General features: G+C 40.0%; 2 protein-coding genes across 4 annotated transcripts in view; one reads left to right on the top strand and one right to left on the bottom strand.

Moving 5' to 3' along the window:
* The window catches only part of RNF32 (ring finger protein 32), a 39,861-nt gene extending 37,403 nt beyond the window's left edge, over positions 1-2,458 (top strand). The window contains exons 7-8 of the mRNA XM_008688576.2: positions 1,348-1,515; positions 2,207-2,458. Coding sequence (XP_008686798.1) covers positions 1,348-1,515; positions 2,207-2,458 — 420 coding nt within the window. The remainder of the gene's footprint in view (positions 1-1,347; positions 1,516-2,206) is intronic.
* Positions 2,459-5,123: 2,665 nt separating this feature from the next.
* Positions 5,124-23,021, bottom strand: part of LMBR1 (limb development membrane protein 1) — a 189,960-nt gene continuing 172,062 nt past the window's right edge. The window contains exons 16-17 of one of the 3 annotated variants that reach the window (XM_040643757.1): positions 20,418-20,579; positions 5,124-5,472 (exon numbers count right to left, since the gene is read on the bottom strand). In XM_040643757.1, coding sequence (XP_040499691.1) covers positions 5,312-5,472; positions 20,418-20,579 — 323 coding nt within the window. In that variant the 3' untranslated portion in view covers positions 5,124-5,311. Of the gene's footprint in view, positions 5,473-13,984; positions 17,289-17,733; positions 18,703-20,417; positions 20,580-23,021 lie in introns of those variants that run through there. The other 2 variants (XM_040643758.1, XM_040643759.1) reach the window with 2 other exon arrangements.

Raw genomic sequence — 23,021 nt, 5'->3', positions numbered from 1 at the left:
GTCAAATAAATAAATAAAATCTTTAAAAATAAATAAATAAAACCCCTACTGAAGATTTAGACATGTTAAATTTCTAATAAACCAGTAATTGTAGGACTTTTCCCTTTTTGAAAAGAAGTGATGGTATCTTTGGAGAAACCAGGGAGAATCACACAGTAAATATTTCCAAATCAGAGCACACACCAAACAGAATCTGGGGAGGAAAAGAGAGTGAAGGATATCATGTTAAGCTACTTTGCAACTGTGACTTCTACGTGATGTAGGCATGTTCCACTTTGCTAATCAGATATGAGTGAATTCTCACTGCAAATCCATGCACGGTAGCAGGAGAGTCTGTAGTGATTTTGCCTCACCTGGCAATTCCAGCATGTCATTCGGAGGTGACAGCGCACCATCCCACAACCAGCTAAATCATTTGCCTAAGATCACTGTGTTTTTCTAAGTACTTTTGTATCAAAAATGTAGTACTTCATTAAAAAAAGTAGTACTTTATGAAAAGAACTGAGCTGGGGGGGCCATTAGAGAACTCTATTTAAGGACAGTACTTTCAAAGCAAACGCTTTAAAAGTTCGAGATAAAATGTAATATGCTGCCTCCATTATGGTAGACTGACAAGGGAAACAATTTTAAAGTAAGTCCTAAAGATCTGTTCTGTAGCAGGGGGCCATACAACTGTCCATAAATTGATTACCTCCCATAAAGGGATTTTTAAGGTCCTTAGGCAATGGGAGTTTCAAATTATGATTTTAGGGCTTGGTGAGAAAAGCAGAATGAATAGCTAGTTTAAAAGAAGGGGATAATCTTTCTCTTAGACTTCCTTTTTTTTTTATGGTCACACTAAAATGATCATTCATAATCTGCAACTACAGTGGAAAGGCAGCTGACAAGCAACGGGATGGGAAGAGCACTGGTTCCAACAGCCGGGCAAGAGCTCGAGGGCACTGTGGCCACACGCGGTGAGAGCCCTGCTCACAGATGAGAACACATGCGACCACAGCAGGGTGATAATGGGACTAATTTTGCGCAGTTCTGATTCCTTTCTCCTCTCCACTTCCTTTTCCATTTTATTAGCTCTCAACTTTTAATTACAATGTATTCCTTGTTAACCACCACCAAGACTTACAACCAGGTGGACCTTTTTGAATCTCTGTGCATCAACTATCTAGACATGGCTTTCGTAGGTAAATATCCATAAGTCTGTTTCCCCAAAAAGTCTCATTCAAAGCTAGAGACCTGAGGAAAGTTAGTAAAAGAGGTGGTCAGGACTCAAGAAGGCACTTCCCTTGCACCTACAGGTAGAATCTCCCCCTGGTCGTGCTAGCGCACTACCTCCCGTGTCCTTTCCAGTTCACAGAGATCAGTCACCGCATACTGTGCTCCTACAGCACCGACATAGAGGACCTCTTCCAGGAAATCGACCACTGCCTGGCCATAAACCGAAGTGTTCTTCAGCAGCTGGAGGACTGGTGTGGCCATGAGCTCACAGAAGAAGACTGGGAGAAGATCCAGACCCAGGTAGGCATGGGTCACTCACTGGAAGCAGCAGAGCCCCCAGGAGTCTGGGTACATTAGAGGGGAGACTTGGGGACCCTATGGTGCTGCACTTTCTGCCCTGGCTGTGCCTGTACCCTGAACCTTTGTCGTCCAGTCTGGGGTAAGGTCAAGGCCCTTCCTGTTGGAAACTCTGCTTTGATGACACCTTTTTGTGAATAATGAAAACACAAAATGGAAAAGACCACCCCACATGTTAGCTTCCTGGTTTCCCTTCAAGCCCTAGACTGTCCTCTTGTGTCTGTAGTAGCCCCGGGAAAAAGAGACTCAGAATTCAACAGAGGAAAAACTTACTTAGAAAATCATTACAATATGAAAATTTATAAAGAAGTTGAGCAGCCATATAGGGTCAAGGATTTTGAAAGACCACTCTATTGCTCAACTACAAGGAAATCTATACCATTAATGTTCAGCATTTTATAAAGTATTTTTGTTTGTTTTAAAACTGCTTATCAGAAGCGGTTGCTATCCCTTTTCATTTTCCACGAGACTAACAGTACATGTATAATTAGTGTTATTGTAACACAGGATGAAACTTCATTTCTAGAAGATCCGTGTCTCTTGGTATATACAGTTCTCACTTAAATTTAGGAAGCTTCCCATTATGACAGAGCTACTACCTGCAAGACAGCTCACGTCCTCTCCTGTGTTGCAGGCTCTGCACCGGGAGACCTATGAGTGTCCCATCTGCCTCACCCCACTCCCAGCCAGCAGCGACGGTCACCAGGACCTATCAGGGACACACTGCGGCCAGCCTTCCCGGGAGACAGTCCTCCTGTCCTGCTCACATGTGTTCCACCACACGTGCCTCCTTGCTCTGGAGGAGTTCTCCTTGGGGGACAGTTCTCCTTTCCATGCTTGTCCCCTCTGCCGCTCTTGCTATCAAAAGAAAATTCTTGAATGTTGAATTCACAGTCAGGAAAAACTGTATCATTCCTGGGCGGCAATGGGGTGGTGGGGGATTACCTCAATTTTGTACAAATTGTATGAGTTTGGGGTTAAGTGCTACAGTGTAATCTGCTCTCCAATGAAATATACTCTTAGTAGCTGTACATAGGAACCCAAACATATTTTAAAAGCTGACAACCTATCCTTTTTTTAGTCTTTATAAAAATTTCAAATTGATGAGTTTAATCAGTTGAAATAAGTAAGGAATGGGTAAAAACTTGAGCTTCGGAGATTCTATAATTTAGTGACTTGCTCTGTGCTTCGAGTTCATCAGTTGGGATTGCTCCGAACAGCAGAATCACTCCCTTTCTTTCATGGTCATCCGATTAACTGGCCTATTTCCACGCGGTTCTGATTGGCAGCAGCTGGACCTGCCAGGCCATCCTGGCAGGCTGTTCCCAGGCTCACCTGTGTACACGGTTACTTATATATAGCTAGCGTCTGACCAACAAGCTGGTAACCTAAAAACACTCTTCAAATTGTCTTAGGCCCCCTGCCATTCCTAATACTTGCTTTGTAGTAATCGATTTATGTCTGTGTGATAAATTACTATAATACTTCAGCACTTCAAATATGTAAAGCCAAAGTATAAAAGCAAAAGTCAGTGGTATTCAACATCAGAAGATAGTAAATCACATTTTAATAACTTAGAGCCATACTATTTTCGTTTGTACATGAAGAAGAAATCCATGAAACCGCTTTGATCAGAAGCATCTGACTGATTTGTTCTTCCTGGGAGTTTGGTTGTTTACGAAAACAAAAGTACAGTTGTATAGGTCGGGAACCTGGCTGCCGTAGCAGATAAGGCCCCACATTTCTGTGGCTTACAGAGAAGCCACTGGCAATGGGCTGAGGCTAAGGGGCTGGGCAGTTGCTCTAAGTGGCCCCTGGCTCCCCGGCTCCTCTGCCCTGAGTCGGCGGATGTTCTCATTGCTGGGGAAGAGCAGGCAGATGTTTTTGGCCCACGCTTGGGCAGATGGGCACACAGCACCATGCCACAGCTAAATACAGGCCAGAGACAGTGAGTGAGAACCCAGGAAGAAAAAGACGCGGGTCACCAAGCCCAGGTACGTACATGTCAAGGGTGTAGGACAATCCTAATATCTTATGGAAACAAATAAAATATGTATTTCTATTTTTTAATCTATTTATTTCTAATTTTTTTTTATTATGTTATGTTTAATCTCCTTTTAAAATGCTAGTCTGGTATGTTTTATTTATAAATAGCTGTGTACATACATATCACTTATGAATAAATACACATATATTGGGCTGTGCTCAAACATTTTTTAAATGATGGAGTATCCCATTGCAAAATTTGAACAAGAAAAATTTGTCCAATATTTGTTACAGTTGTCCTCCCTCATCCATAGGAGATGTGTTCCAAGACCTCCAGTGGATGCAGGAAACTGCATATGGGGAACCAAACCCTATTTTTCTACTATATTTTCTCCTACACATATATACTTATGATAAAGTTTAATTTATAAATAAGGCTGTACTAAGAAATTAATAATGATAATAAATAGAACAACGTACTCTAATAAAAGTCACGTGAACATGGCCTCTCTCTCAAAACATCTCATTGTGCTGTACTCACCTTCTGCTGATGATGAAGTTGAAAGAGAAAATGCCTACATGACAAGATGAGGTGAGGTGAATGATGTCGGCCTGTGAAGCTGCGTCAAGTTATTACTGCCTCTTCTTCTGACCTGTCAGGATGACAATCTGCTCCAGGACCACGGAAAGCGGGACTATGGTTGGGGGGTTGGTGGAAGGGTGGGGGACAGCTGTAACTCAGACAGTGCTCTGAACAGGGAGTAAGCACTTCTGTCCTGAGAGAGCAGAGGGAAGCTGTTCACAGACCTCAGGCGTCCATTCAGAAGGCCAATGAAGCAGACGTCTCTCTCTGCTTCATGCCCTGACAGGAGAGCAGAGCCATGTGACCAAAGCCTGGGCAGTCTGATTCCACTGCCCCAATCTTGGAACCTGGAGGGAGAGTCCAAGGTTGCATGGGTCACTCGGTGACAGGAATGAGGGCCGTTTGTGGCCACATCCCAACACTTGTCCCTGGGCATGACGACCTGGGTCTTGCTGCCCAGACTCCCTGCGTTCCTGCCTTCCTTCTGAACCCATTTCTCAAGCTTTCCCACTGGTATCTGTGCTGCTACATAACCTTCCAGTAAACTTTTTTCCTGCTTAAGTGGGCAGAATCCATTTCTGCTCTGTGCAACCAAGTACTTTACTTGACATAGGAATTAGTGAGTTGTAGGCAACACTCAGGAAACTCAGTGGGGATGGCATCTGGAATTGGTCCTCACTGGGGATGAGGGCAGTGAAAATCTCATGAGTGCTCAGGGATGAGTCTCGGGCAGCTGTAACAATCAATGTCAAATCGGGTCATTTTCTTATCGAAAAGCCTTCTGGAATGACAGTCCATAAAAGGTTTGGGGAGACCCAAGTCTCGACCACAGAACGATAAACAAGGGCTTCAGTGGGGTAGCTGCTCCTCTGGACAGGTGGACGATGATGACATGTTTTCAGGTCAAGTCACAAAAACCATGTGGACTTCCATACGATTATAGCATAGCCTCAGGTCTCTTGTATAAAAACTGGGTCACTGACCAAGAAAAAGTTGGGGCCCCAAGAAGTGGGGCATCAGTACAGGACGTGGGAAAGGAAAATTCTGTGATGCTATTTAAATCCATCATCGTAATCATGTTTACATTGCCCAGTGGTTGGGTACTTGGTTTATTACCATTCTGATTAGTAAATTCCAGTTTTGTGTCACGGGATCAGGGAATAGAATGTATCAGTCCTGTTCCTGTAATAGTGCTTGCAACAACAAGCACTTATTTCCTGTTTGTTGGATGGGGGTTGGCTGGTCTGCACTGGGCTCAGCTGGGCTTGGCTCCAAAACGTGAGTTAGATCCAGACATGTTCCCTGAGCTTTGTGAATTTGGTTTCTGGCACCTGCAACCAAAGAGTTCTGATGAATACAAGAAAGCACAAACTCAGGTAGAACCAAAGAAGAGAAAGCAACAAGAGTGGGGACAAAGAGGGGAAGGAAAGAGGCTGAGCGACACGTCACGAACACCGCGTGTACTTGCTTTGGAAGCACTGCACATTTGGTTCTGAGCTTCCTAGTAGTGGACCCAAAAGGGACACTCATGTCTGTTACACAACTCGTCGTGTCCACGAGTTAAAAATAAGGCAAGTGTTCAGAAAAGAATGACTACTCTTTTTTTTCTTTTTGAGAAGTGTCTCCTCTCTTCTGTTCTTTGAACTGGTCATTGGAGCGGCCATGGAGGAGCATCCCACAGATCTCATTTCAAGAGAATCGAATGTGAGGAGTTAGTGAGCTGACATCTGCCTGCCACTGCCCCTTCAGGTCTGCCTGAGTGCTCGCACCGAGGCCATATGCTTCCAGGCCACCCCGTAGCACCATGGGGGTCCAGACCCTGCTACGGGGGAGCACGCCATTCACACAGATACATATTCCCACCTTGTGGACAACCATTGCTCATCCTCAGACATGACTTTCACCATAAAGACAAAACTTTATGACACAATAAAATGGTGTTCACTTTGGTGTCCCTTCAGATATGTAGTGGTGAGTTACATGGGACAGATTTTGTAAAATGTTCCTCAGTATGACGGCCACTCCATGGTCAATGACACCAGTGTCTGAGCTCGCTCTGCTGCAGTCTACTGTGGATGCTCTCTGTGCTGTGTCTGGCTTGCTTGTCCAGAACATCTGTAAGCGTGTACGGACTGTGTACTTCACGTAATTCTGATGCGAAATCACGTCCAGTGCTACTTTGATAAATACTGGTTAACAGTTAAGTTTCAAAGTTACTCCCTAGTAAGTACCAGGACTGTTTGCTTCTTTCATACAAGCCAATTTGCATATAAATTGAAATACCTTAATAGACAACAGCGTGTTAAACATAGTTAACTACTTCCTGGAAAAGCTGAAAGCCCATGAAGGGTACCTGCAGACAGAGCTGTCCTGACTGTCCTCTGATGTGAGCCACTAGCAGCACCAAAATTTCCATTTAAAATACATAAATAACACAGCATAGGGAATACAGTCAATGATGTCATGGTGACAGATGGTAGCTGATGTTGTGCACCTGAAACTAATGTTAACATTGTGTGTCAACTATACTCAAAAAAATGTTTTTAACAAAAATACAAATGAATAAACAATAGGTGGATCTGATCTCCTATTCTAGCAAACTAGGCAAACTCAAATGCCTTCTGCAGCCAAGCAGGTAACAGATTAGTGAAGAAAGCAGTTATTATTGCCATGATTCCAAAATGTGGACCTTAATGTTGCCAGATTTTCTAATACTTCAAAAGAATATCTCTCAATCAAAAGACGCTTAATCTTTTGACACTGACAGCAATATGGTATTGGCATAAAAACAGATCAGTGAAACAGACAGCCAAGAAACAAACCTATCCATATACGGGCAATTAATTAATGCAAAGGAGCCAAAAATATGCAAGAAGGAAGGAACATTCTCTTCAACAAATGCTGCTGGGAAACTGGAAAGCCACATGCAGAAGAACGATACTGGACCACTATCTTACCATACACACAAATCAACTCAAAATGGATTAAAGACTTGAACCTAAGACCTGAAACCCATGAAATTCCTAGAAGAATACACAGGTGGTAAGCTCTTTGACATTAGCCTTGGTGATGACTTTTTGGATTTGACACCAACAGCAAAGGGAACAAAAACAAAAATAAACAAGCAGGACTGCATCAAACAAAAGAGCTTCAGCATAGCAAAAACAAAAACAAAAATAAAACAACCCCCCCAAAACAAAAACAAAAACCCACAATCAACAAAATGAAAAGGCAACCTACTGAATGGGAGATAATGTTTGCAAATCATATACCTGCTTCAGGGTTAATATCCAAATATATAAAGAACTCATACAACCTAATAGCAAAATAAATAATCCAACTTAAAAATGGGCAAATCTGAATAGTCATCTTCCCAAAGACATACAGAGGGCCAAAAGGCACATGAAAAGATGCGCTGTTGGTAGGAATGCAAACTGGTACAGCCATTGTGGAAAACAGTACGGAGGTTCCTCAAAAAAGTAAAAATAGAACTACTGTATGATTTAGCAATTCCACTTCTGTGTATTTATCCAAAGAAAATGAAAACACTAATTCAAAAAGATATTAGCACCCCTGTGTTTACTGCAGCATTATTCACAATAGCCAAGATATGGAAATAACCCAAGTGTCCATCGACAGATGAATGGATAAAAAAAAAAATGTGGTTCACATATATACTGGAATATTATGCAGCTATATAAAAGGGAAATCCTGCCGTCTGGGACATGGATGGACCTCAAAGGCATCCTGCTAAATGAAGTAAGTCAGAGAAAGACAAATACCATATGATCTCCCTTATATGTAGAATCTAAAAAACCACAAAAAAACAAATGCTTAGATACAGAGAACACAGATTGGTGGTTGCCTAAAGTGGGGAGTGGGGAGTGGGCAACATGCATGAAAGTGGTCAAAGGTACAAACTTCCAGTTATAAAATAAGTCCTGCTGATGTCATGTACGGTATTGCAACAACAGTTAACAATACTGTATTGCATATTTGAAAGCTGCTGAGAATAAATCTTAAAAGTTCTCATCACAAGAAAAAAAGATGTGTAATTGTGTGGTGGTGATCATTTTACAATATATGTTAAATCATTATGTTATGCACCTGACACTAACAGAATGTTGTATGACAATTATATTTCAATTTAAAAAAGACACTGAGGTTACAGCTATTAGCTAAAACAGCTATGGTATTGTAGAATTTTTGTGATTCGTTCATGTTGACTAAATTTTTTAAATGTTGAACTGGCAAAATCACATGTTTCAAGTTGAGCACAGCCCCCAGGCCACTTGCTTGCCATCTATGTATTACACAGACACACTGGGGAGGGAGGCCATGAAGATCAACACCGTACGATGTAACCAAGTATTCTGGGCTTGGAGAGTTTTCTTTTAGATGGATTACCACAATGACATCCTAGTAAAGCACCCACAGCATAACTGGCTTTGAATGACGCTGTTTCTTAATGTACTTTTCTAAAACCATTTACTAAGATAATCCAAAGTAACCTGGTGGATGTGATTGTTGGAAGTTGGAAAACACCCCCCCCCCCAAATGAGTTAATTTTAGCAGAGCTACTCAGTAGCCAACAATCAGGTAGCAAGAGCAGTTGTTTGTCTGGATCCATCATGGATCAAGACAAAAATATTAACTGTGTTAAGAGACAGCAAAGGGGAAGAAAAGTCTTCTTTGACCCTCTTGGATTCCTGGCTGGGTCTAAAAATTAAACTGACAAAGACTGTTTAACAGGAGAAAAGCACACAAGTATATTTAGTACAAGTTTTACCTGACACAGGAGGCTTCATAAAGAAATGAAGACCCAAAGACAGAGACCTATTTTCCACTACATCTGAGGAAGAGAAGGCAATTGTGGGAACTACGACAGGTTAAGGAGTGTGAGGTAAGTGTGTAAACCAGGGAACTCAGCAAGGCCTGTTAGGATTCTTTGAGATGAGGATGCCCCTTTCCTCTGCTATAGGGAGGACATCTCTCACAAGAGGGTCTCGGACCTGTTTTAGGCAAGACGGGAAGAAGGGTTAACCTCAAAGGCCTTCAGCTTAAATATTCAATATGCCAATGAGCCGCATGTGAGAGTACTATAACCTGAACCTGACCCCATGTTTGCTTTCTGCAGGGGTGTAGACATACATATAACTTCTCTAAAATGGTGTGAGAATTGTATCTCTGGTTCTCACACTAGTGTTACGGGATAAAGTTCTCTTTAAGCCCCAATAATCAGGAATAATATTAAATTCATAAGCCTAAGTCATGACCTGTATCTGCCCAGAGAGGGAAAGACTTAAGATCAAACATTGCACTGTCCTCGGCAGATTTTCCATGAGTTTTGTTGAAAAACTGCAAGGTTCTCAGGCCTACATGTGGAAACACACACACTACAGTTTGTCAAGGAAATAGCTGGTGTACAATATCAAAAGAATGCCTGTACAAGCTTGTACTGGGGGTGGGTGAGGAGTAGCACATGGTCTTTTGTGAATACACGATCATCTCTGGATGCAGCCTAGCTAGACCCTGCGTACAGGGCTGAGGTGGGCAAGTCAGGGACCACAGATATTTGTGCCCTTGAGACCGCACACTTCCTTCTGTTCCATCCTCCGCAAGTACATGGCTTCCATCCCTGAGGGCACTTTGCAGATGAGTTAAAATTTTAGGTACATGTTTCTGAACCAAGCATAATTACTTTACAGCATAATTCTTTCTTACACAATGTCTCTAGGATTTTTAAATTGTTGCAAATGATTAAACAGTTGCAAAAATAGAATTCCCATATCCCCTTCACCAGCTTCCCCTCATGTTAACACACCATAGTAAAATTATCTAAACCAGAAATTGACAATGATACAAAAGTGTTAACTAATCTACACATTTTATTCAAATTTTGTCAACCCTCTCTGGGACGTTTTGTGAATAAAAACTTTCTTTGCCAACGTGAATGCTAATGTGTCTAAAAGAATACATCTTCTAAATTATAATTCAAGTGTATCTGCTAAAGTCACCATATTAACTGGAGGTTTCCAGACAGCAGAATGAGTCACTGACAAGATCTACAGAAGTCAAGAGTAAATTTAAGTATTAATAATTCAAAACACAAGATTAGTGTTTGTTTGGTACATTAACAGAGGAGAATATTCTTCAAAATCAGTTTATGAGATACATTAATTAGAGGATTTAGGATATAAAATTTAGAAAAAAGCTCAATTTTTATGGACATTTAGTTCATGAAAATAGCATTCAAATCACACATACTGTTTAATATATGGTTCTGTCACATTGGCTCGTCATCTGGGGAAACAATAAAACTAGTCAAGGATAGGTTAGAATTGCATTCAGGTGCTCCTATCAGATCTGAGTACAGCCGTCTGGATACATGAGGAGTCGCCATCTCCACAGAAGCCAAGGAGGGAGGCAGGGCAGCTGTGCATTCAGTGGGCATCCAAACTCTTCCAGCTGTCTGCACCAGCAATTCATGATCTGAAGTGGCTCTTGGAGTCCCAGCTGTCACATCCTGTCCATCCATGGCACCATCAGCAGGAGAGAACCGGGGAGGTGGGATGGTGCTTCTTCTGCCTGACTGGCTTCTTCCAAGTCATCTTTCTGGAGGTCCCACATGATAGGCTGCATAAACTCCCAGGTCAGATCCAAGCCACATGGCCACACCTACCTGCAAGGGAAGCTGGGCACACTGCCACCCTGATTAAAACTGGGGCAGGGTTGCCTGGCATGAACAGTTACTGTGTGGCCACTGACATCTCTGTACAACCATTATCTCATTCCTTTCAACAAAATAAATCTAGATAAAGTGTTGATGAATTATGAAAAAAAAATGAAGACATAAAAGTAGTTAGGTTTGGGGTAATGAAAATGATCTGAGATCACATGGTGAGGACGGTCGCACAACCCCAGGAATATACAACACATCAGTGAGTCATGTGCTTTAAGAGTGAATTTTATAATACGTGAATTATATCTCAAGTAGATAACGAAAAATACTGGGATATATTTTTAAGTCTTAGAGTAGAGAAGGTCTAAGTATGACACCAAAAAATTATGGGAAGTTGCAAATTTTGACTACTTCAGAATTTAAAATGTCCATACAGAAAAATAAAAACCCAATGTGGAAAAATACACACATCAGAAAGACAAACATTTAGTCCATAATATACAGAGTTTTTATAAAACAATGAAGATATTATGAAATACCAAAAGAAAAATAGGCTAAGTATATTTAATGATAATTCACAAAAGTAGAAATACAAATAGCTCTTAAAAATTAAAGTTCCCCCCCAAAAGTTATTAAAAATGCAAAGAAAAACAATTCAATATTTGCCTCTCAGGTTAGCACTAATGTAAAAGACTGGCAAAATCCAGTGTTAGCTAGAGAAACACAGCTTCACACACTGTTGATGAGAGTATATATTGATAGGGTATCTCGGGAAGTAGTTTGAAAATGTGCATTGTCTTTGATCCAAGACTTTAGCATCTAGTAAATAGTGGAACTGGGTCACCTGAAGCAAGCCGCTGCTCCAAACCAAATCCCTCCAAGTAATTAATAATAAGACATATGTATTTGGTCTTCCTCCCCATTCCTGGCACAGAGCTAAATTAAACCTGCGGAATTTCCTAAGTGATAAAATCAAGGTGTCTTCTGATACTCATTAAGAGGCCCCTTTCAACCATATCTGAGCTTATGCTAATGTGCTGTCTTTTGGAAAGCCCCTAAGGATGGTCAGTGGAACCAACTACTTTGTTGGTCCCACCCTTCTGACCTCTGGGGAGTGGGGAAGGGCTGGAGGTTGAGCTAATCACTAATGGCCAATCCTTTAATCAATCATGTTTATGCAGTGAAGCTTCCATTAAAAAAAAAAAATCCCTAACTGAAGGGATTCAGAGAGCTTCCGGGGCAGAGAGCACACGGAGGTGCTGGGAGGCTAGTGCACCTGGAGAGGGCATGGAAGCTCTGCACCCACCTCCATCCCTGGCCCCGGGCAGCAACTCCATCTGGTGTTCCTGAGGTGTATCCTCTGTAATAAACAGGTCATCTAGTAAGTAAACGGTGCCCCAGAGTCCTGTGAGCTGCTCTGACACATCACGGAACCAGAGGCGGTGGTGGGAACCCTGATTTATAGCTGGTTGGTCAAAGCACATGGGACAACCTGGACTTGGGACTGGCATCTGAAGTAGGGGTGGGTAGCCAGTCTTATGGGACTGAGCCCTTAACCTATAGGGTCTGCACTAACTCCACATAGATGGTGTCAGAATTAAATCAAACTGTAGGATACTGATGTGGTTGGTATCCACAGAGAATTGGGAGAATAGCTTGGTGTAGAAAAAAACCCCACAGATTTGGTAGCCAAAAGTGAAGTACTGAGAATACAGAAAAAGAGAAGTTTTTCACCACTAATTTCTAAAGCAATAATAGAACAATGTGCTAAGATATATGTAAAAATCCATTTGTTAGTACTTATACCCATTGAATATGATATACCAGCTACACGGCATGACAGAACAGCTACAGCCACTCTAATACTAGAGCATGTCCTGGGTTCTTAGAGGCCACTGTTGATCAGCAATATATCTTTTAATAAGAGCTTTTCAAGAGAGAAGACATTAAAACATTCACAAAGGATTTTTAATAACTGATCAAACTTTCCTCCTCAGATTCACATTTAAATCTCTACCCCCTCACATGCAGACAGTAAAGCTCTTTCTGTTCACACTGACCCTCAGAAATCATATATATCAGGTGCTGCTACCCTACTTTTCATAACCTGTGCTTGTGAACTTGACTTCTACAGTATGTTTAGGAAGAACGTAATACCAAAATCACATTCGAGAATAACTGGGCTTTGTCTGAATTTCCTATTTGATCACATTTGAACTTGAAAACACTGTTACCTAATTGAATTACACAGAAAAGGAAGCTAAATAACTTCTCTTCAAAACTAGGCCCCAGCTCTACTCCTCCAAGAAATATGTATCAACCACCTAGTTTTGAAATTTTATAATCCATTTTTTAAAGTTTCAGCAATTTCTATTGATTTTAATTACATTTTTTGCAGTGCAACAAGTAATCTGCATACATAATACTTTTGCTTCAGTATTATTTGCGATAATGAATTCTACCTAATATTCAAAAGCCAAAAAAGGTTTTTGTGTTTGTTCATCTTTCAACTAGATCCTGGAAGTCACGTTTTTCAAACTAAAGTTGACCATTCATTAGTAATAGTGTGGTTTGTGTCTAGTACTCTAAAAAATAGAACAGAAAATGCCAGCACACATCACATACAGTAAAAGTAGGTACTACTTTGTTAAATTTTTGTTTACATGTATAGAAGTATGGGTGTGTGTTACAATGTAAAAAAGTATTTCCTACTGTGGTCAGAGAGCTGGAAAGCCACTGCTGTTAAGACTTCTGCCAGTGAATTCACCAGATGCCAAGGGCATTTATTCTTCTGAGAGCTCTGGATTAAGAGGCCTGGACCACAGGTAGGTGTGGCTCAGTCCTTTTATGGAAAAGATTAGAAGAATCAAATGTATCTAAATAACCCGAACAATTAGATGACATACATGATTTCATTGCTGATGTTACATTTTAGCTAAAAACGGTTGGAAGAAACTCATCTACCAATAACTCCACAACAAAAACAGAAAGAAAACATTCATTTCTTCCTCAGTCCAACATCTCATCAGAACCATGACTGCCCCTTAAAAAACTGACATGGAAGTAACCTACATACACCCTTAAGTTTTAGCCACGATGGGATTTAAGATGTAAAACTAAAACAAAAACACATTTGAAGGCTTATAAGCCAAAACATGAAATCACTTTTTGTAAAATTTTAATTTCTAAGACATTTAAAAAGTCACACTAAAAGTACCTCATAGAAACACACAAGGCCAACAGATAATTTGTAAACAAAACACTCTGTAAACAAAAGTAATATACCAGTGCATCTAAACATTAGTTTAAAAGTAACATCATACCAGTTTTTTTAAAGTCAGTACTGCATATATGCTCATATTTTTAAAAAATTATTTTAAGAACTCTACCTTTATACATTAAATACTGTGCTAACACTAACAACAAAGAAAACCACACAGGGTTTTCAAACGATGTAAGCCTATGTTGTAGGCAGGTTAAGTGGTTACGGAGGCACAGAGAGGTAGGTCTACTGTGCTCCAGCAAAGCAAGGCCGATGTCGACGCCCCTAAGAACACGTATACGGAGTACAAGCCCTGAATACATCCAAGAGTCAAACCATGCAGGAGATTTCATCCCCATCCACTAATCAATCAACCTCTCAGTGTGGCGCTGAAGGAACTAACCTGTATGTGCACACGTGTGCACATGCATGTGTGTGCAATTTTCACAGTCTCTTCTTTTAGGTCTATTTTTATATAGAATATATATATAAAGCTAAGTAAATACTGAATCTAAGAAATGCCTTGGAAAAGTCAGTAAAAATTACAAATGTTATAATCTATAAAATTTATAATTTTAAAATAAGTATCGCAGAACCAAATATTAAGAACTGGCTAAGTCTCCTCAAGAAACTTTTTAACTACAGTGTCTAATGCCCCTTTAAAGTTGACCCTAAGGTGAGAAAGAGTCAACAGAGCTTCTGACTTCACACAGTCACCTAGATCCCCCCACCCAATGAGAACAAAACGGCCATCCCCAGGGCCACTCTGACCATGGGCACAGGGCACTCTGGCATCAGGCCGTCTGCGGCCTCCTTCACTAGCACAACAACTACAATGAATGAGAGACCTGAGGGGTACCTGTCCTTACCAGACTTCAAGGGCTTGGCCTCAGTGTGCTGCCACCCATTTCTGTCGCGGCCTCATGCAGCCAGCCTCTAGTGTGTGTCCAATAGAAGCACCTGCATTTAGACTAAGTCTCTCACTTAAGAGGAAGACTCTTGTGTATGTGACCAGGAATATACTCTTTACAGAACCCCAAGTGCTTGTAATCATGCAGCAAAGAGAGCATAAAACCACCTGCATTTGTTCCCATGAAAGGCATCTGAGACCCAAGGCTCAAAGCTGTACCTCCACACGAGGTGTATCCTCTGTTCTCAAAAGCAATGAAGTGCACCCAGTAACAGCCATAGGAATTTATAATACATTTTACTGCTTACTAATCCAAACCTAGCCTAAGTTTTTCGATGGAAAGAAACTTTCAAATGAACAAAGAATTGATACAGACATTGAAAAGTTTAATATTTCACTCAGAAAACTTCAGACATCTTACAAATACCCAAGAACTTCCTATGGATGTGCCCGGAAACCAGTGTAAGTTACAAGTGATGTTCTTTTAAGAACTTTCTTTTTCTTCTCCCTTTGATCTAGTCTGCTCAAAATATGGATTGCAAGCAAATTTCAGTAAAAATCAAAGCTTGCAATTAATGTGTAAATAGGTGTAATTACCAGTGAAATTAGGAAACAGCTAACTTCTATTAATTTTCTCAGTATGCAGATCCTATGCGGAAAGATTTACCAATACTAGACCTGTGGTATTCACAGAGTGTTGTTTAGAATCACAAAATGTTCTTTTACTTTAAAACTGGGCTGTACTTTAATGACAAGAAAAGCTCAGAAGGAAATGCAGAGGAAAAATAAAGGAGAGGTATACTCAATGGAACCTAGGAATACACAAATTTTTCTTATTATTTTGGCTCTAAGTGGAAAATTTTTATGACAAATATATACAGTCTAATTTTCATAAATTTCTCGAAAAAACCCTTTAAACTCAACAAGTTGAGAAAAATGTTCTTTTACTTTTGTCTGAACACAGACAATCTGTCACCATACACATAGTGCATGTGAACATACGTATTTATAGAGACTGCATAACTACGAAGTGTGTGCAAAGGGGCTCATCTCTTATTTCTGCATGCACAATTTTCAGTACTCTATCCTCGTGGATGGTAACACAGAGTTCAATTTTATAGTTTTTATTCAGTGGACTTAAAGTCAAGAAGCCATCCCCCAAATTATTTACAATTTAATAACTGAATGATTATCGGATCATGAAACACTGAAAAACTATTCTTACATCATGAATGCTGACACTGTGCAACTGGGTGTTAAACTAGTAACTTTTGTAAATCTGAGGTTTAAACTGGCATATACGAAAAGTAACCAAGGCCTGAAGAATGTGTTGACAGAAGGGGTTTCTACCACAGAGCATTTGCAGTTTCACAGCGGACACAGGAGCACAAGGAACTGAGGGATTTTTGAAAAAAAGCTTAAAAAATTGAGTGTACATATAGCCTATAAGGCAAAATCTAAGTTACAAGTGTATTTGACACTGGCAACTATGTTATGAGAGGTAATACTGAATGCTGTATACATAAGATGTCAGAGAACTATGATTACATAATACTTCCTACACAGCTTACTACACCGTACAGTGGAAGGTATCCCCCCATGGTTGAAAACCATGGATCAGGTTTTCAAAAGAATTTTGTATTTTTCCCTTGACTCAAAGTCCAGTCAATGTCATTCTGAAATATAAACCAGAACTATGCTTTTGCCTTTTTCTCTAAGGAAGTGAAAAATACCATTTGCATACTACCGTTCCAATGCACCCACTGCAATACCAGCATATATAAACCTGCATTTTTGCAGGGCCTTCACTTCACATACAAATACCAAGGATGCCTTTCACAACGGCTTCTCCATTTTGAATAAAGTATATAATGGGATTTAACTGAATTCTTAGAAAGCCCCAAAGTTTGCCTTTTCTAACATTGTCATATGGGTGATTGTATCAACTGATGCAAGCAAATGTGTCCACAGAAGAATGTGCTGCCCTGAGGAACCTGCATTTGGCTGGAAACTATAGGGTCCATCACACACTTAAATGAGAAGGCCTGTGGCAGCCAAGTTCTTAGGAGGTTATGAAAAAACTGGTGCTGCCAGGCCCAGGCCCTAAATGTGAAGCACAGTCAGTGCGCGTCATTTCTGACTGACGGGGATGTCGGGAGTGTGGGGCTCCCAGGTCTCTTGATCGCAGAGTGCTGCTGCGTGGTGTCTCACAGTGCTTTGTGATGCCCGTTTGCAGACGGCTTTGATGTTTCTGAATCCCTTGAAGTATTTGATAAGTGAAGCTTATGAAGCCCTGCAGAAAAATTAAGAAAATGGTGAGAAATGATGTAGTGTTGCGTGGGTGGGCAGAGGGCTAACGAGGCAGAGTGTCGAGTGTTACTGTGAAAGCGGTGATGTGCTTGCTGGCCAGACCCCCTTTAGGATGAAAGAACTCTTGTCCCCACTGGAGGCTCCCAAGGGCCCTAAGCAGAAGACAGTTGTCTTTTAGGAAGCCTTGCCTTCGTCTCAATTCCATGAAGCTCTGGGGCCCGTGGAAGCTTCTGCTTTCTTCTCTCTGCACAGTTAGTTCCTTCCCCACTTGCTGCCCTCCATCCAATCCCAAGAGCACCCTCTCATACACCTCCTCCTGCAAGCGTGTCCCAGCCCCAAAGTGTGCTTCCCAGGGGAACTAACCTGAGACAAGTATGATCCCATTTTTGTTTTAAAATACACACATGCAAGTATACATACAGGAAGACATAGAGAAAAACACACCAAAATATTAAACACGTAATTAAGAGGAAAAGCAATGGAAAACATGACCAAAAAGAAAGAAGAAATGGCAAAAGAATAAATTGAACATAAATATTTCATTATTCAAGGATACTTCACAGAATAAAAAGTTATCGCTATGTTTTAAAGTTACGTTAGTTCCCCTCTGTATCATACATCAGCCATTTACATAATGTACCTGATATATACAATAATACTGTGCAACTCACAAGGATAACAGGGAGAAGAAAATCTAAGAGTTTATGTGGCACCAAAGCTCTCAGCACTTATTAATAAAATGAAGCACAAAGATGTTCAAGAATACATAACCAGCACATCTATGGAAAAGATTTTGAGGAAACATTTTTACGAGGCTCAGACCTTTGTGACACATCAAAAACATACTTGGATAAGATTCTATTCCCCTAAGATTCCAGAAGTCTATCTACCTGGCAGTTAAGCAATTTTATATCGCTCTTAAGTACAGCCCTCTGAATTTTAAAGTTTCTACCACCTGCATACCTTAATGCAAGAAAAGGTAAAATTAAGCCCGTCTATGATGGATGAATGGGAAGGAAAAAAAAAAATTCAATCCAACACAAGAAACAGTTCTGGTCCCAGGAACGGCCAAACCACTGAGTGACAACAGGAACCCACAGCTGTTGGGTGTGGGGAAGCGTGTTTAAAGAGGGCCTGCTAGTGAAGGAAGTAGGTGGAGAGAGAACCAGTGGGGTAATCAATACCCGAAGTGAAAAGGAATCCCCTCTGAGGATAATTTCCATTATTACTTCCAAATTTGGGCACAGCACAGGCTTCACATCTTTAAAGAAAACTACAGTGTCTCTCTGCAGAAACAATCACCTCCACCACCATCTGGTTTTTATCTACTATGTACCAGATACTCTATGAGACAAATACTATCATTATCAATTGACATAGCAGCAGAGGAAAAAAGCCTACAAAACAAAGGAGGGGGAGGAAATAGTTAAATTTTGTAATCATATTATGATTCCAGCGAAATCAAATTTAAGATCTCAAATCATTCACACATTATTACATATACTTGATGAGGAACTTTTTCTACATATAATGCATTTCTTCCTTAAAGCATTCCAAAGAGTAACAGAAAACATTTGGAAAAAAAACAAATCCATCTATTAGTTTTACACAAGTGTTTTAATTCTACTGCCTGTTATGGTCAAAGAGCTGACACAACATACATGACTTCACCTTAAGTTAAACGATATTTCACTATATTAATAAAGACTTCCTTAGAAAGATGATATCCAGAATACTGAACTCAAAACCAAATTTACTGCAATTCGTCTACAACCATCTCATGTTAGTGACTGGTAAATGGTAACTTACCTGACATTATGGCTAACTTATCTCACTGATGCTACCACGGGCTTAAAAATGAAGTTCTAACTTTAGACATTGGGCTGAGAGAGCTGCTGATTCCCACCTCACCCTGCAGAGTTTAACCTGGACAGCATTATGAAACCTAGGCATGAAAATCCATAAATTATCTGGTGCTTCAGCTGAAATGAGATGTCACTTTCACTTCTAGGCACTATTGTGCCAGCCATCCCCTCACAGGGTAAATTTAATAAAATACAGATGAATAGATAATTTGAAATCTTTTTTCCTTCCCAAAGGTCATCCCTTCAATCACAGGGGTTGGAAGAACTTGGTGGGGTGCAAAGTTTTATTGTTGCTTAGAAGGCTGAAGTTATCTGGACCTTAATGAATCAATCACTACGTAGCCTTTTGCGACAGCTTAAAGCCACAAGAGAATACAGAGGATAAGCACTCAAATGATGTCAAGTTAGGTAAATGACCTAATGTTAGGGTTTTCTACAATAAATCACTGCGTTTCCCTTCTTTTATTCTAAAATTACTCCAAACCCAAGAGGGTTTATATAGCAAGACAGTTTATATTGCCCTGGTATTCCTTACAATATAAAATAAAACTTATAAAAATATAAAATAAAATAAAAACATATAAAATGTTTAGTACTAATGTGGAAGTAAGCATGAAAAACTCATTCATAAGTTACATTTATACCCTTTATACCTTAGCCAAACCTAAAGTTTTTAAGACTGTCACAATGCATGTGACTTACGGAATACATGATAATGAATGCCCTCTCTCCTATTAATGACAAGAATATTAATATTTTTATCCTGAGTTATTTGGCTTACTGAAGAGAATTACGCATCAGCCTGATACTTCTAAAATCCAAGTAATCAAAAGAAATCTGTAACTAAAAAATGGTAAGAGGTATCATTACCAAAAAATAAGTCTCTAGCCCATTATTGGCCTCACCTCACCACGACCACCATCATCATAATAAAAGAGCTAATTTTATTGAGCTCTTATGATGTGCCAGGACTTTGCTTAGGCCCTTACAAGAAATATGCCAGTTAATATTTACAACAGTCCTTGAAAGAAGAAGATACTGTCACCATTTTACAGATGAGGAAGCTGAGGCTTAATGAGGTAATTTCACACAAGAGCATAACCAGTAAGTAGTGGGTCAGAAATGGGACCTCTATGGTTTCACATAGCAGGAAAAATGAACAGATGAAGATTTAAAATTAATTCAAATGACAAAATTAAAAATTAGTAGAAAGAGAGAAAAAAAATATCCATAAATCTCAGAATTACCTAGGGCCTTGAAAAGTTCTTCTCGCACAGCAGAGGTGAATTTTCTGACCAGACACAATGTTGTCACAATAGCAAAAAGCAAATTGTAGGATAATACAATATAGAAATTTCCCAGCCAATTAAACCTTCCAAAGTCTCCAAGTAGATCAAATCTAGTGATTCCTGTTAAAAATAAATAAGATAACCCTTAATAAAATAGGGTACAATATACTTAAATACATGACAAAATAAAGTACAAGTCAGATCAAATTCCACGGACTTTCTCGTTTGTTAGTGGGATTCCTAGTTAGAGTATGTAATTGTTACCTTGTGGGACAACCTCAGACAGCCCTAACCTACCTTCTCCACACGTCACAGTCTCTTGGAAGTGATGGGGCTGGAGTGAATGTCCCTTGGCACTCACTCCACTTACACTGACAAGAAATCTACTGTGCTGCTCATGGAGAGAATGGGCACAGCGTGCTCAACTGAAACAGGAAACAAGCATCATGACGGAGAAGAAACCTGACAGACCTTTATACCTCTCACCTCCCCGCTACTTGGTCCCTCTCTCCATGCAGGTCCCAGGTCAAACATTACCTCCTTGGAGAGGGAAACTGTTTCCTCTACATATAACAGCTGGACCCTCCACAGCCATCTGTCCTAATTACATTTCTTTGTAGCTCATGCTACCTGAAATATTTCTTTTCCTTTCTGGTTTATTTATTGCCTACTTTCCCCACTAGTATATAAAGCCTATGAGAAAAGGGACTTTGTTTTTTTCACTCCTATAATCCTAATGCCCAGAGCAATGCTTGTACATACATAATAGTTACTACATGAATGAATAAACAACCAGGGTGATTCCTTTCTGGGTTGGTGGGGTGGGGGGCAGTGGGAATAAAAACATTATTAATCTGAGCTGGAACCACAGGCTTGTGGAGTAAAATGGCAAACCTAGAAAGGCAGTTATCTCATACATACATTGAAGTTACTTAAATTCACCTATATACATTTTAAAAAACAAGTCTTCTTATTCAAAAGAATAATTCAAATAGTCATCCTATTCAGTAATAATATGCCATAGGCCAAATACTTATTGGAAAGAATACGTGAATGTTAGGATTTTTCTGACCACTGGTAAATAAATAAGTAAACGGCATTCAGGTAATTAGTCAAGTGACAGATGATGGGACTGTTGACAATCTTCAAGGAAGAAAATGAAGAGCTAGTTGGGGCCATATAAAAATCTAACCATAAAGGACTATATAAACAAAATCTTGTACACCTTTATTTTTGAGTGGTCTAAGGATTTCAAGAGTAACCAAACTTCATTTCACTCTATCAGCTGACTTTTGAACTTAGCTCTCATCCCCACCCAAAGCAATCCCACCACCTATTACAGGGACAGACTCCACAAAAGCAGTGCATAGAGACAAAAGAAAAACCTTCACACCCAAAAGTATCACAAAAATAGGAGGTTTCAAGAGTAGTTCTTTTTTTTTTTTTTAAGATTTTATTTATTTGTCAGAGAAAAACACAAGGAGGGGAGAGGCAGAAGGAGAAGCAGCCCCCCCCCCTCGCTGAGCAAGACGACCAGTGCGGGACTCGATCCCAGGACCCTGTGTTCATGACGTGAGCTGAAGGCAGCCACTTAACCGACTGAGTCACCCAGGAGTCCTAAAGAAGTAGTTCTTTTATGGCCACATTTACACAGGATCAATGTATTTGAGCTGTAGAGACAATAATCTACCATAATATTTTAAAGAGAAGATTAATAAAAACATACAGTAAAATGTCTTTTTAAAGAAGGTAAAGGAACCCAGACCCCAGGAGAATATGCCACGTAGACTACACATCATGAGTCATGGCAACAATCATGGCCACAGTTTCTCAGATAAAAGCCTTAATAAAACTTTACTTTGGGCGCCCGGGTGGCTCAGTCAGTTAAGCATTTGCCTTCAGCTCAGGTCGGGATTCCAGGGGATCGAGCCCCACGTCAGGCTCCCTGTTCAGTGGGGAGTCTGTCTCTCCCTCTCCCTCTGCCCCCCACCTACCTCGTCCTCTCCTGTGCTCTCTCATATAAATAAAAAAAAAAAATCTTCAAAAAAATAAACAAAAAACTTCACTTTGTCAAAGGAATACAGATCTAATTATATATTTTATTTTTCAAACAAAGTACTATTTAATTTATCCTAGGAAGTTATCTATAGACAAGACACAGTCCTTCCAAAACAAATTTCAGTGATTTCAGCCCAAGGATCCCAGACAAGAAATTTATTTGATCTTTAGGACCAAATACTCCTTTGAGAATCTGGTGAGAGCCATAGATCTTTTCCCAAGAAAAACACAGATATGCACATACACACAAAATCCTGCATATGATGATGCTGATTTGTGGAGAAACTGATAGATCACAAAATAAAAACCCTTGTCCAGATGATCCAGAAAAGTCTTACCTGGTCTCAAGACATTTTTAATCACCATTAGCAAAAATAAAATTAGAACACATATACCCAATATAGGTGCATTTAATTATTTTAAAACTATATATGTACTACTCACTGGCTTTTACATTATATACAAAGGACAGACTTTAAAAAAAAAAACAATAAATGTAAATAG

Source organism: Ursus maritimus, unplaced genomic scaffold (genome assembly GCF_017311325.1).
Source record: "Ursus maritimus isolate PB19 unplaced genomic scaffold, ASM1731132v1 scaffold_3, whole genome shotgun sequence".
Lineage (NCBI taxonomy): Eukaryota > Metazoa > Chordata > Mammalia > Carnivora > Ursidae > Ursus > Ursus maritimus.
This window is presented reverse-complemented; position numbering and strand designations above follow the sequence as displayed.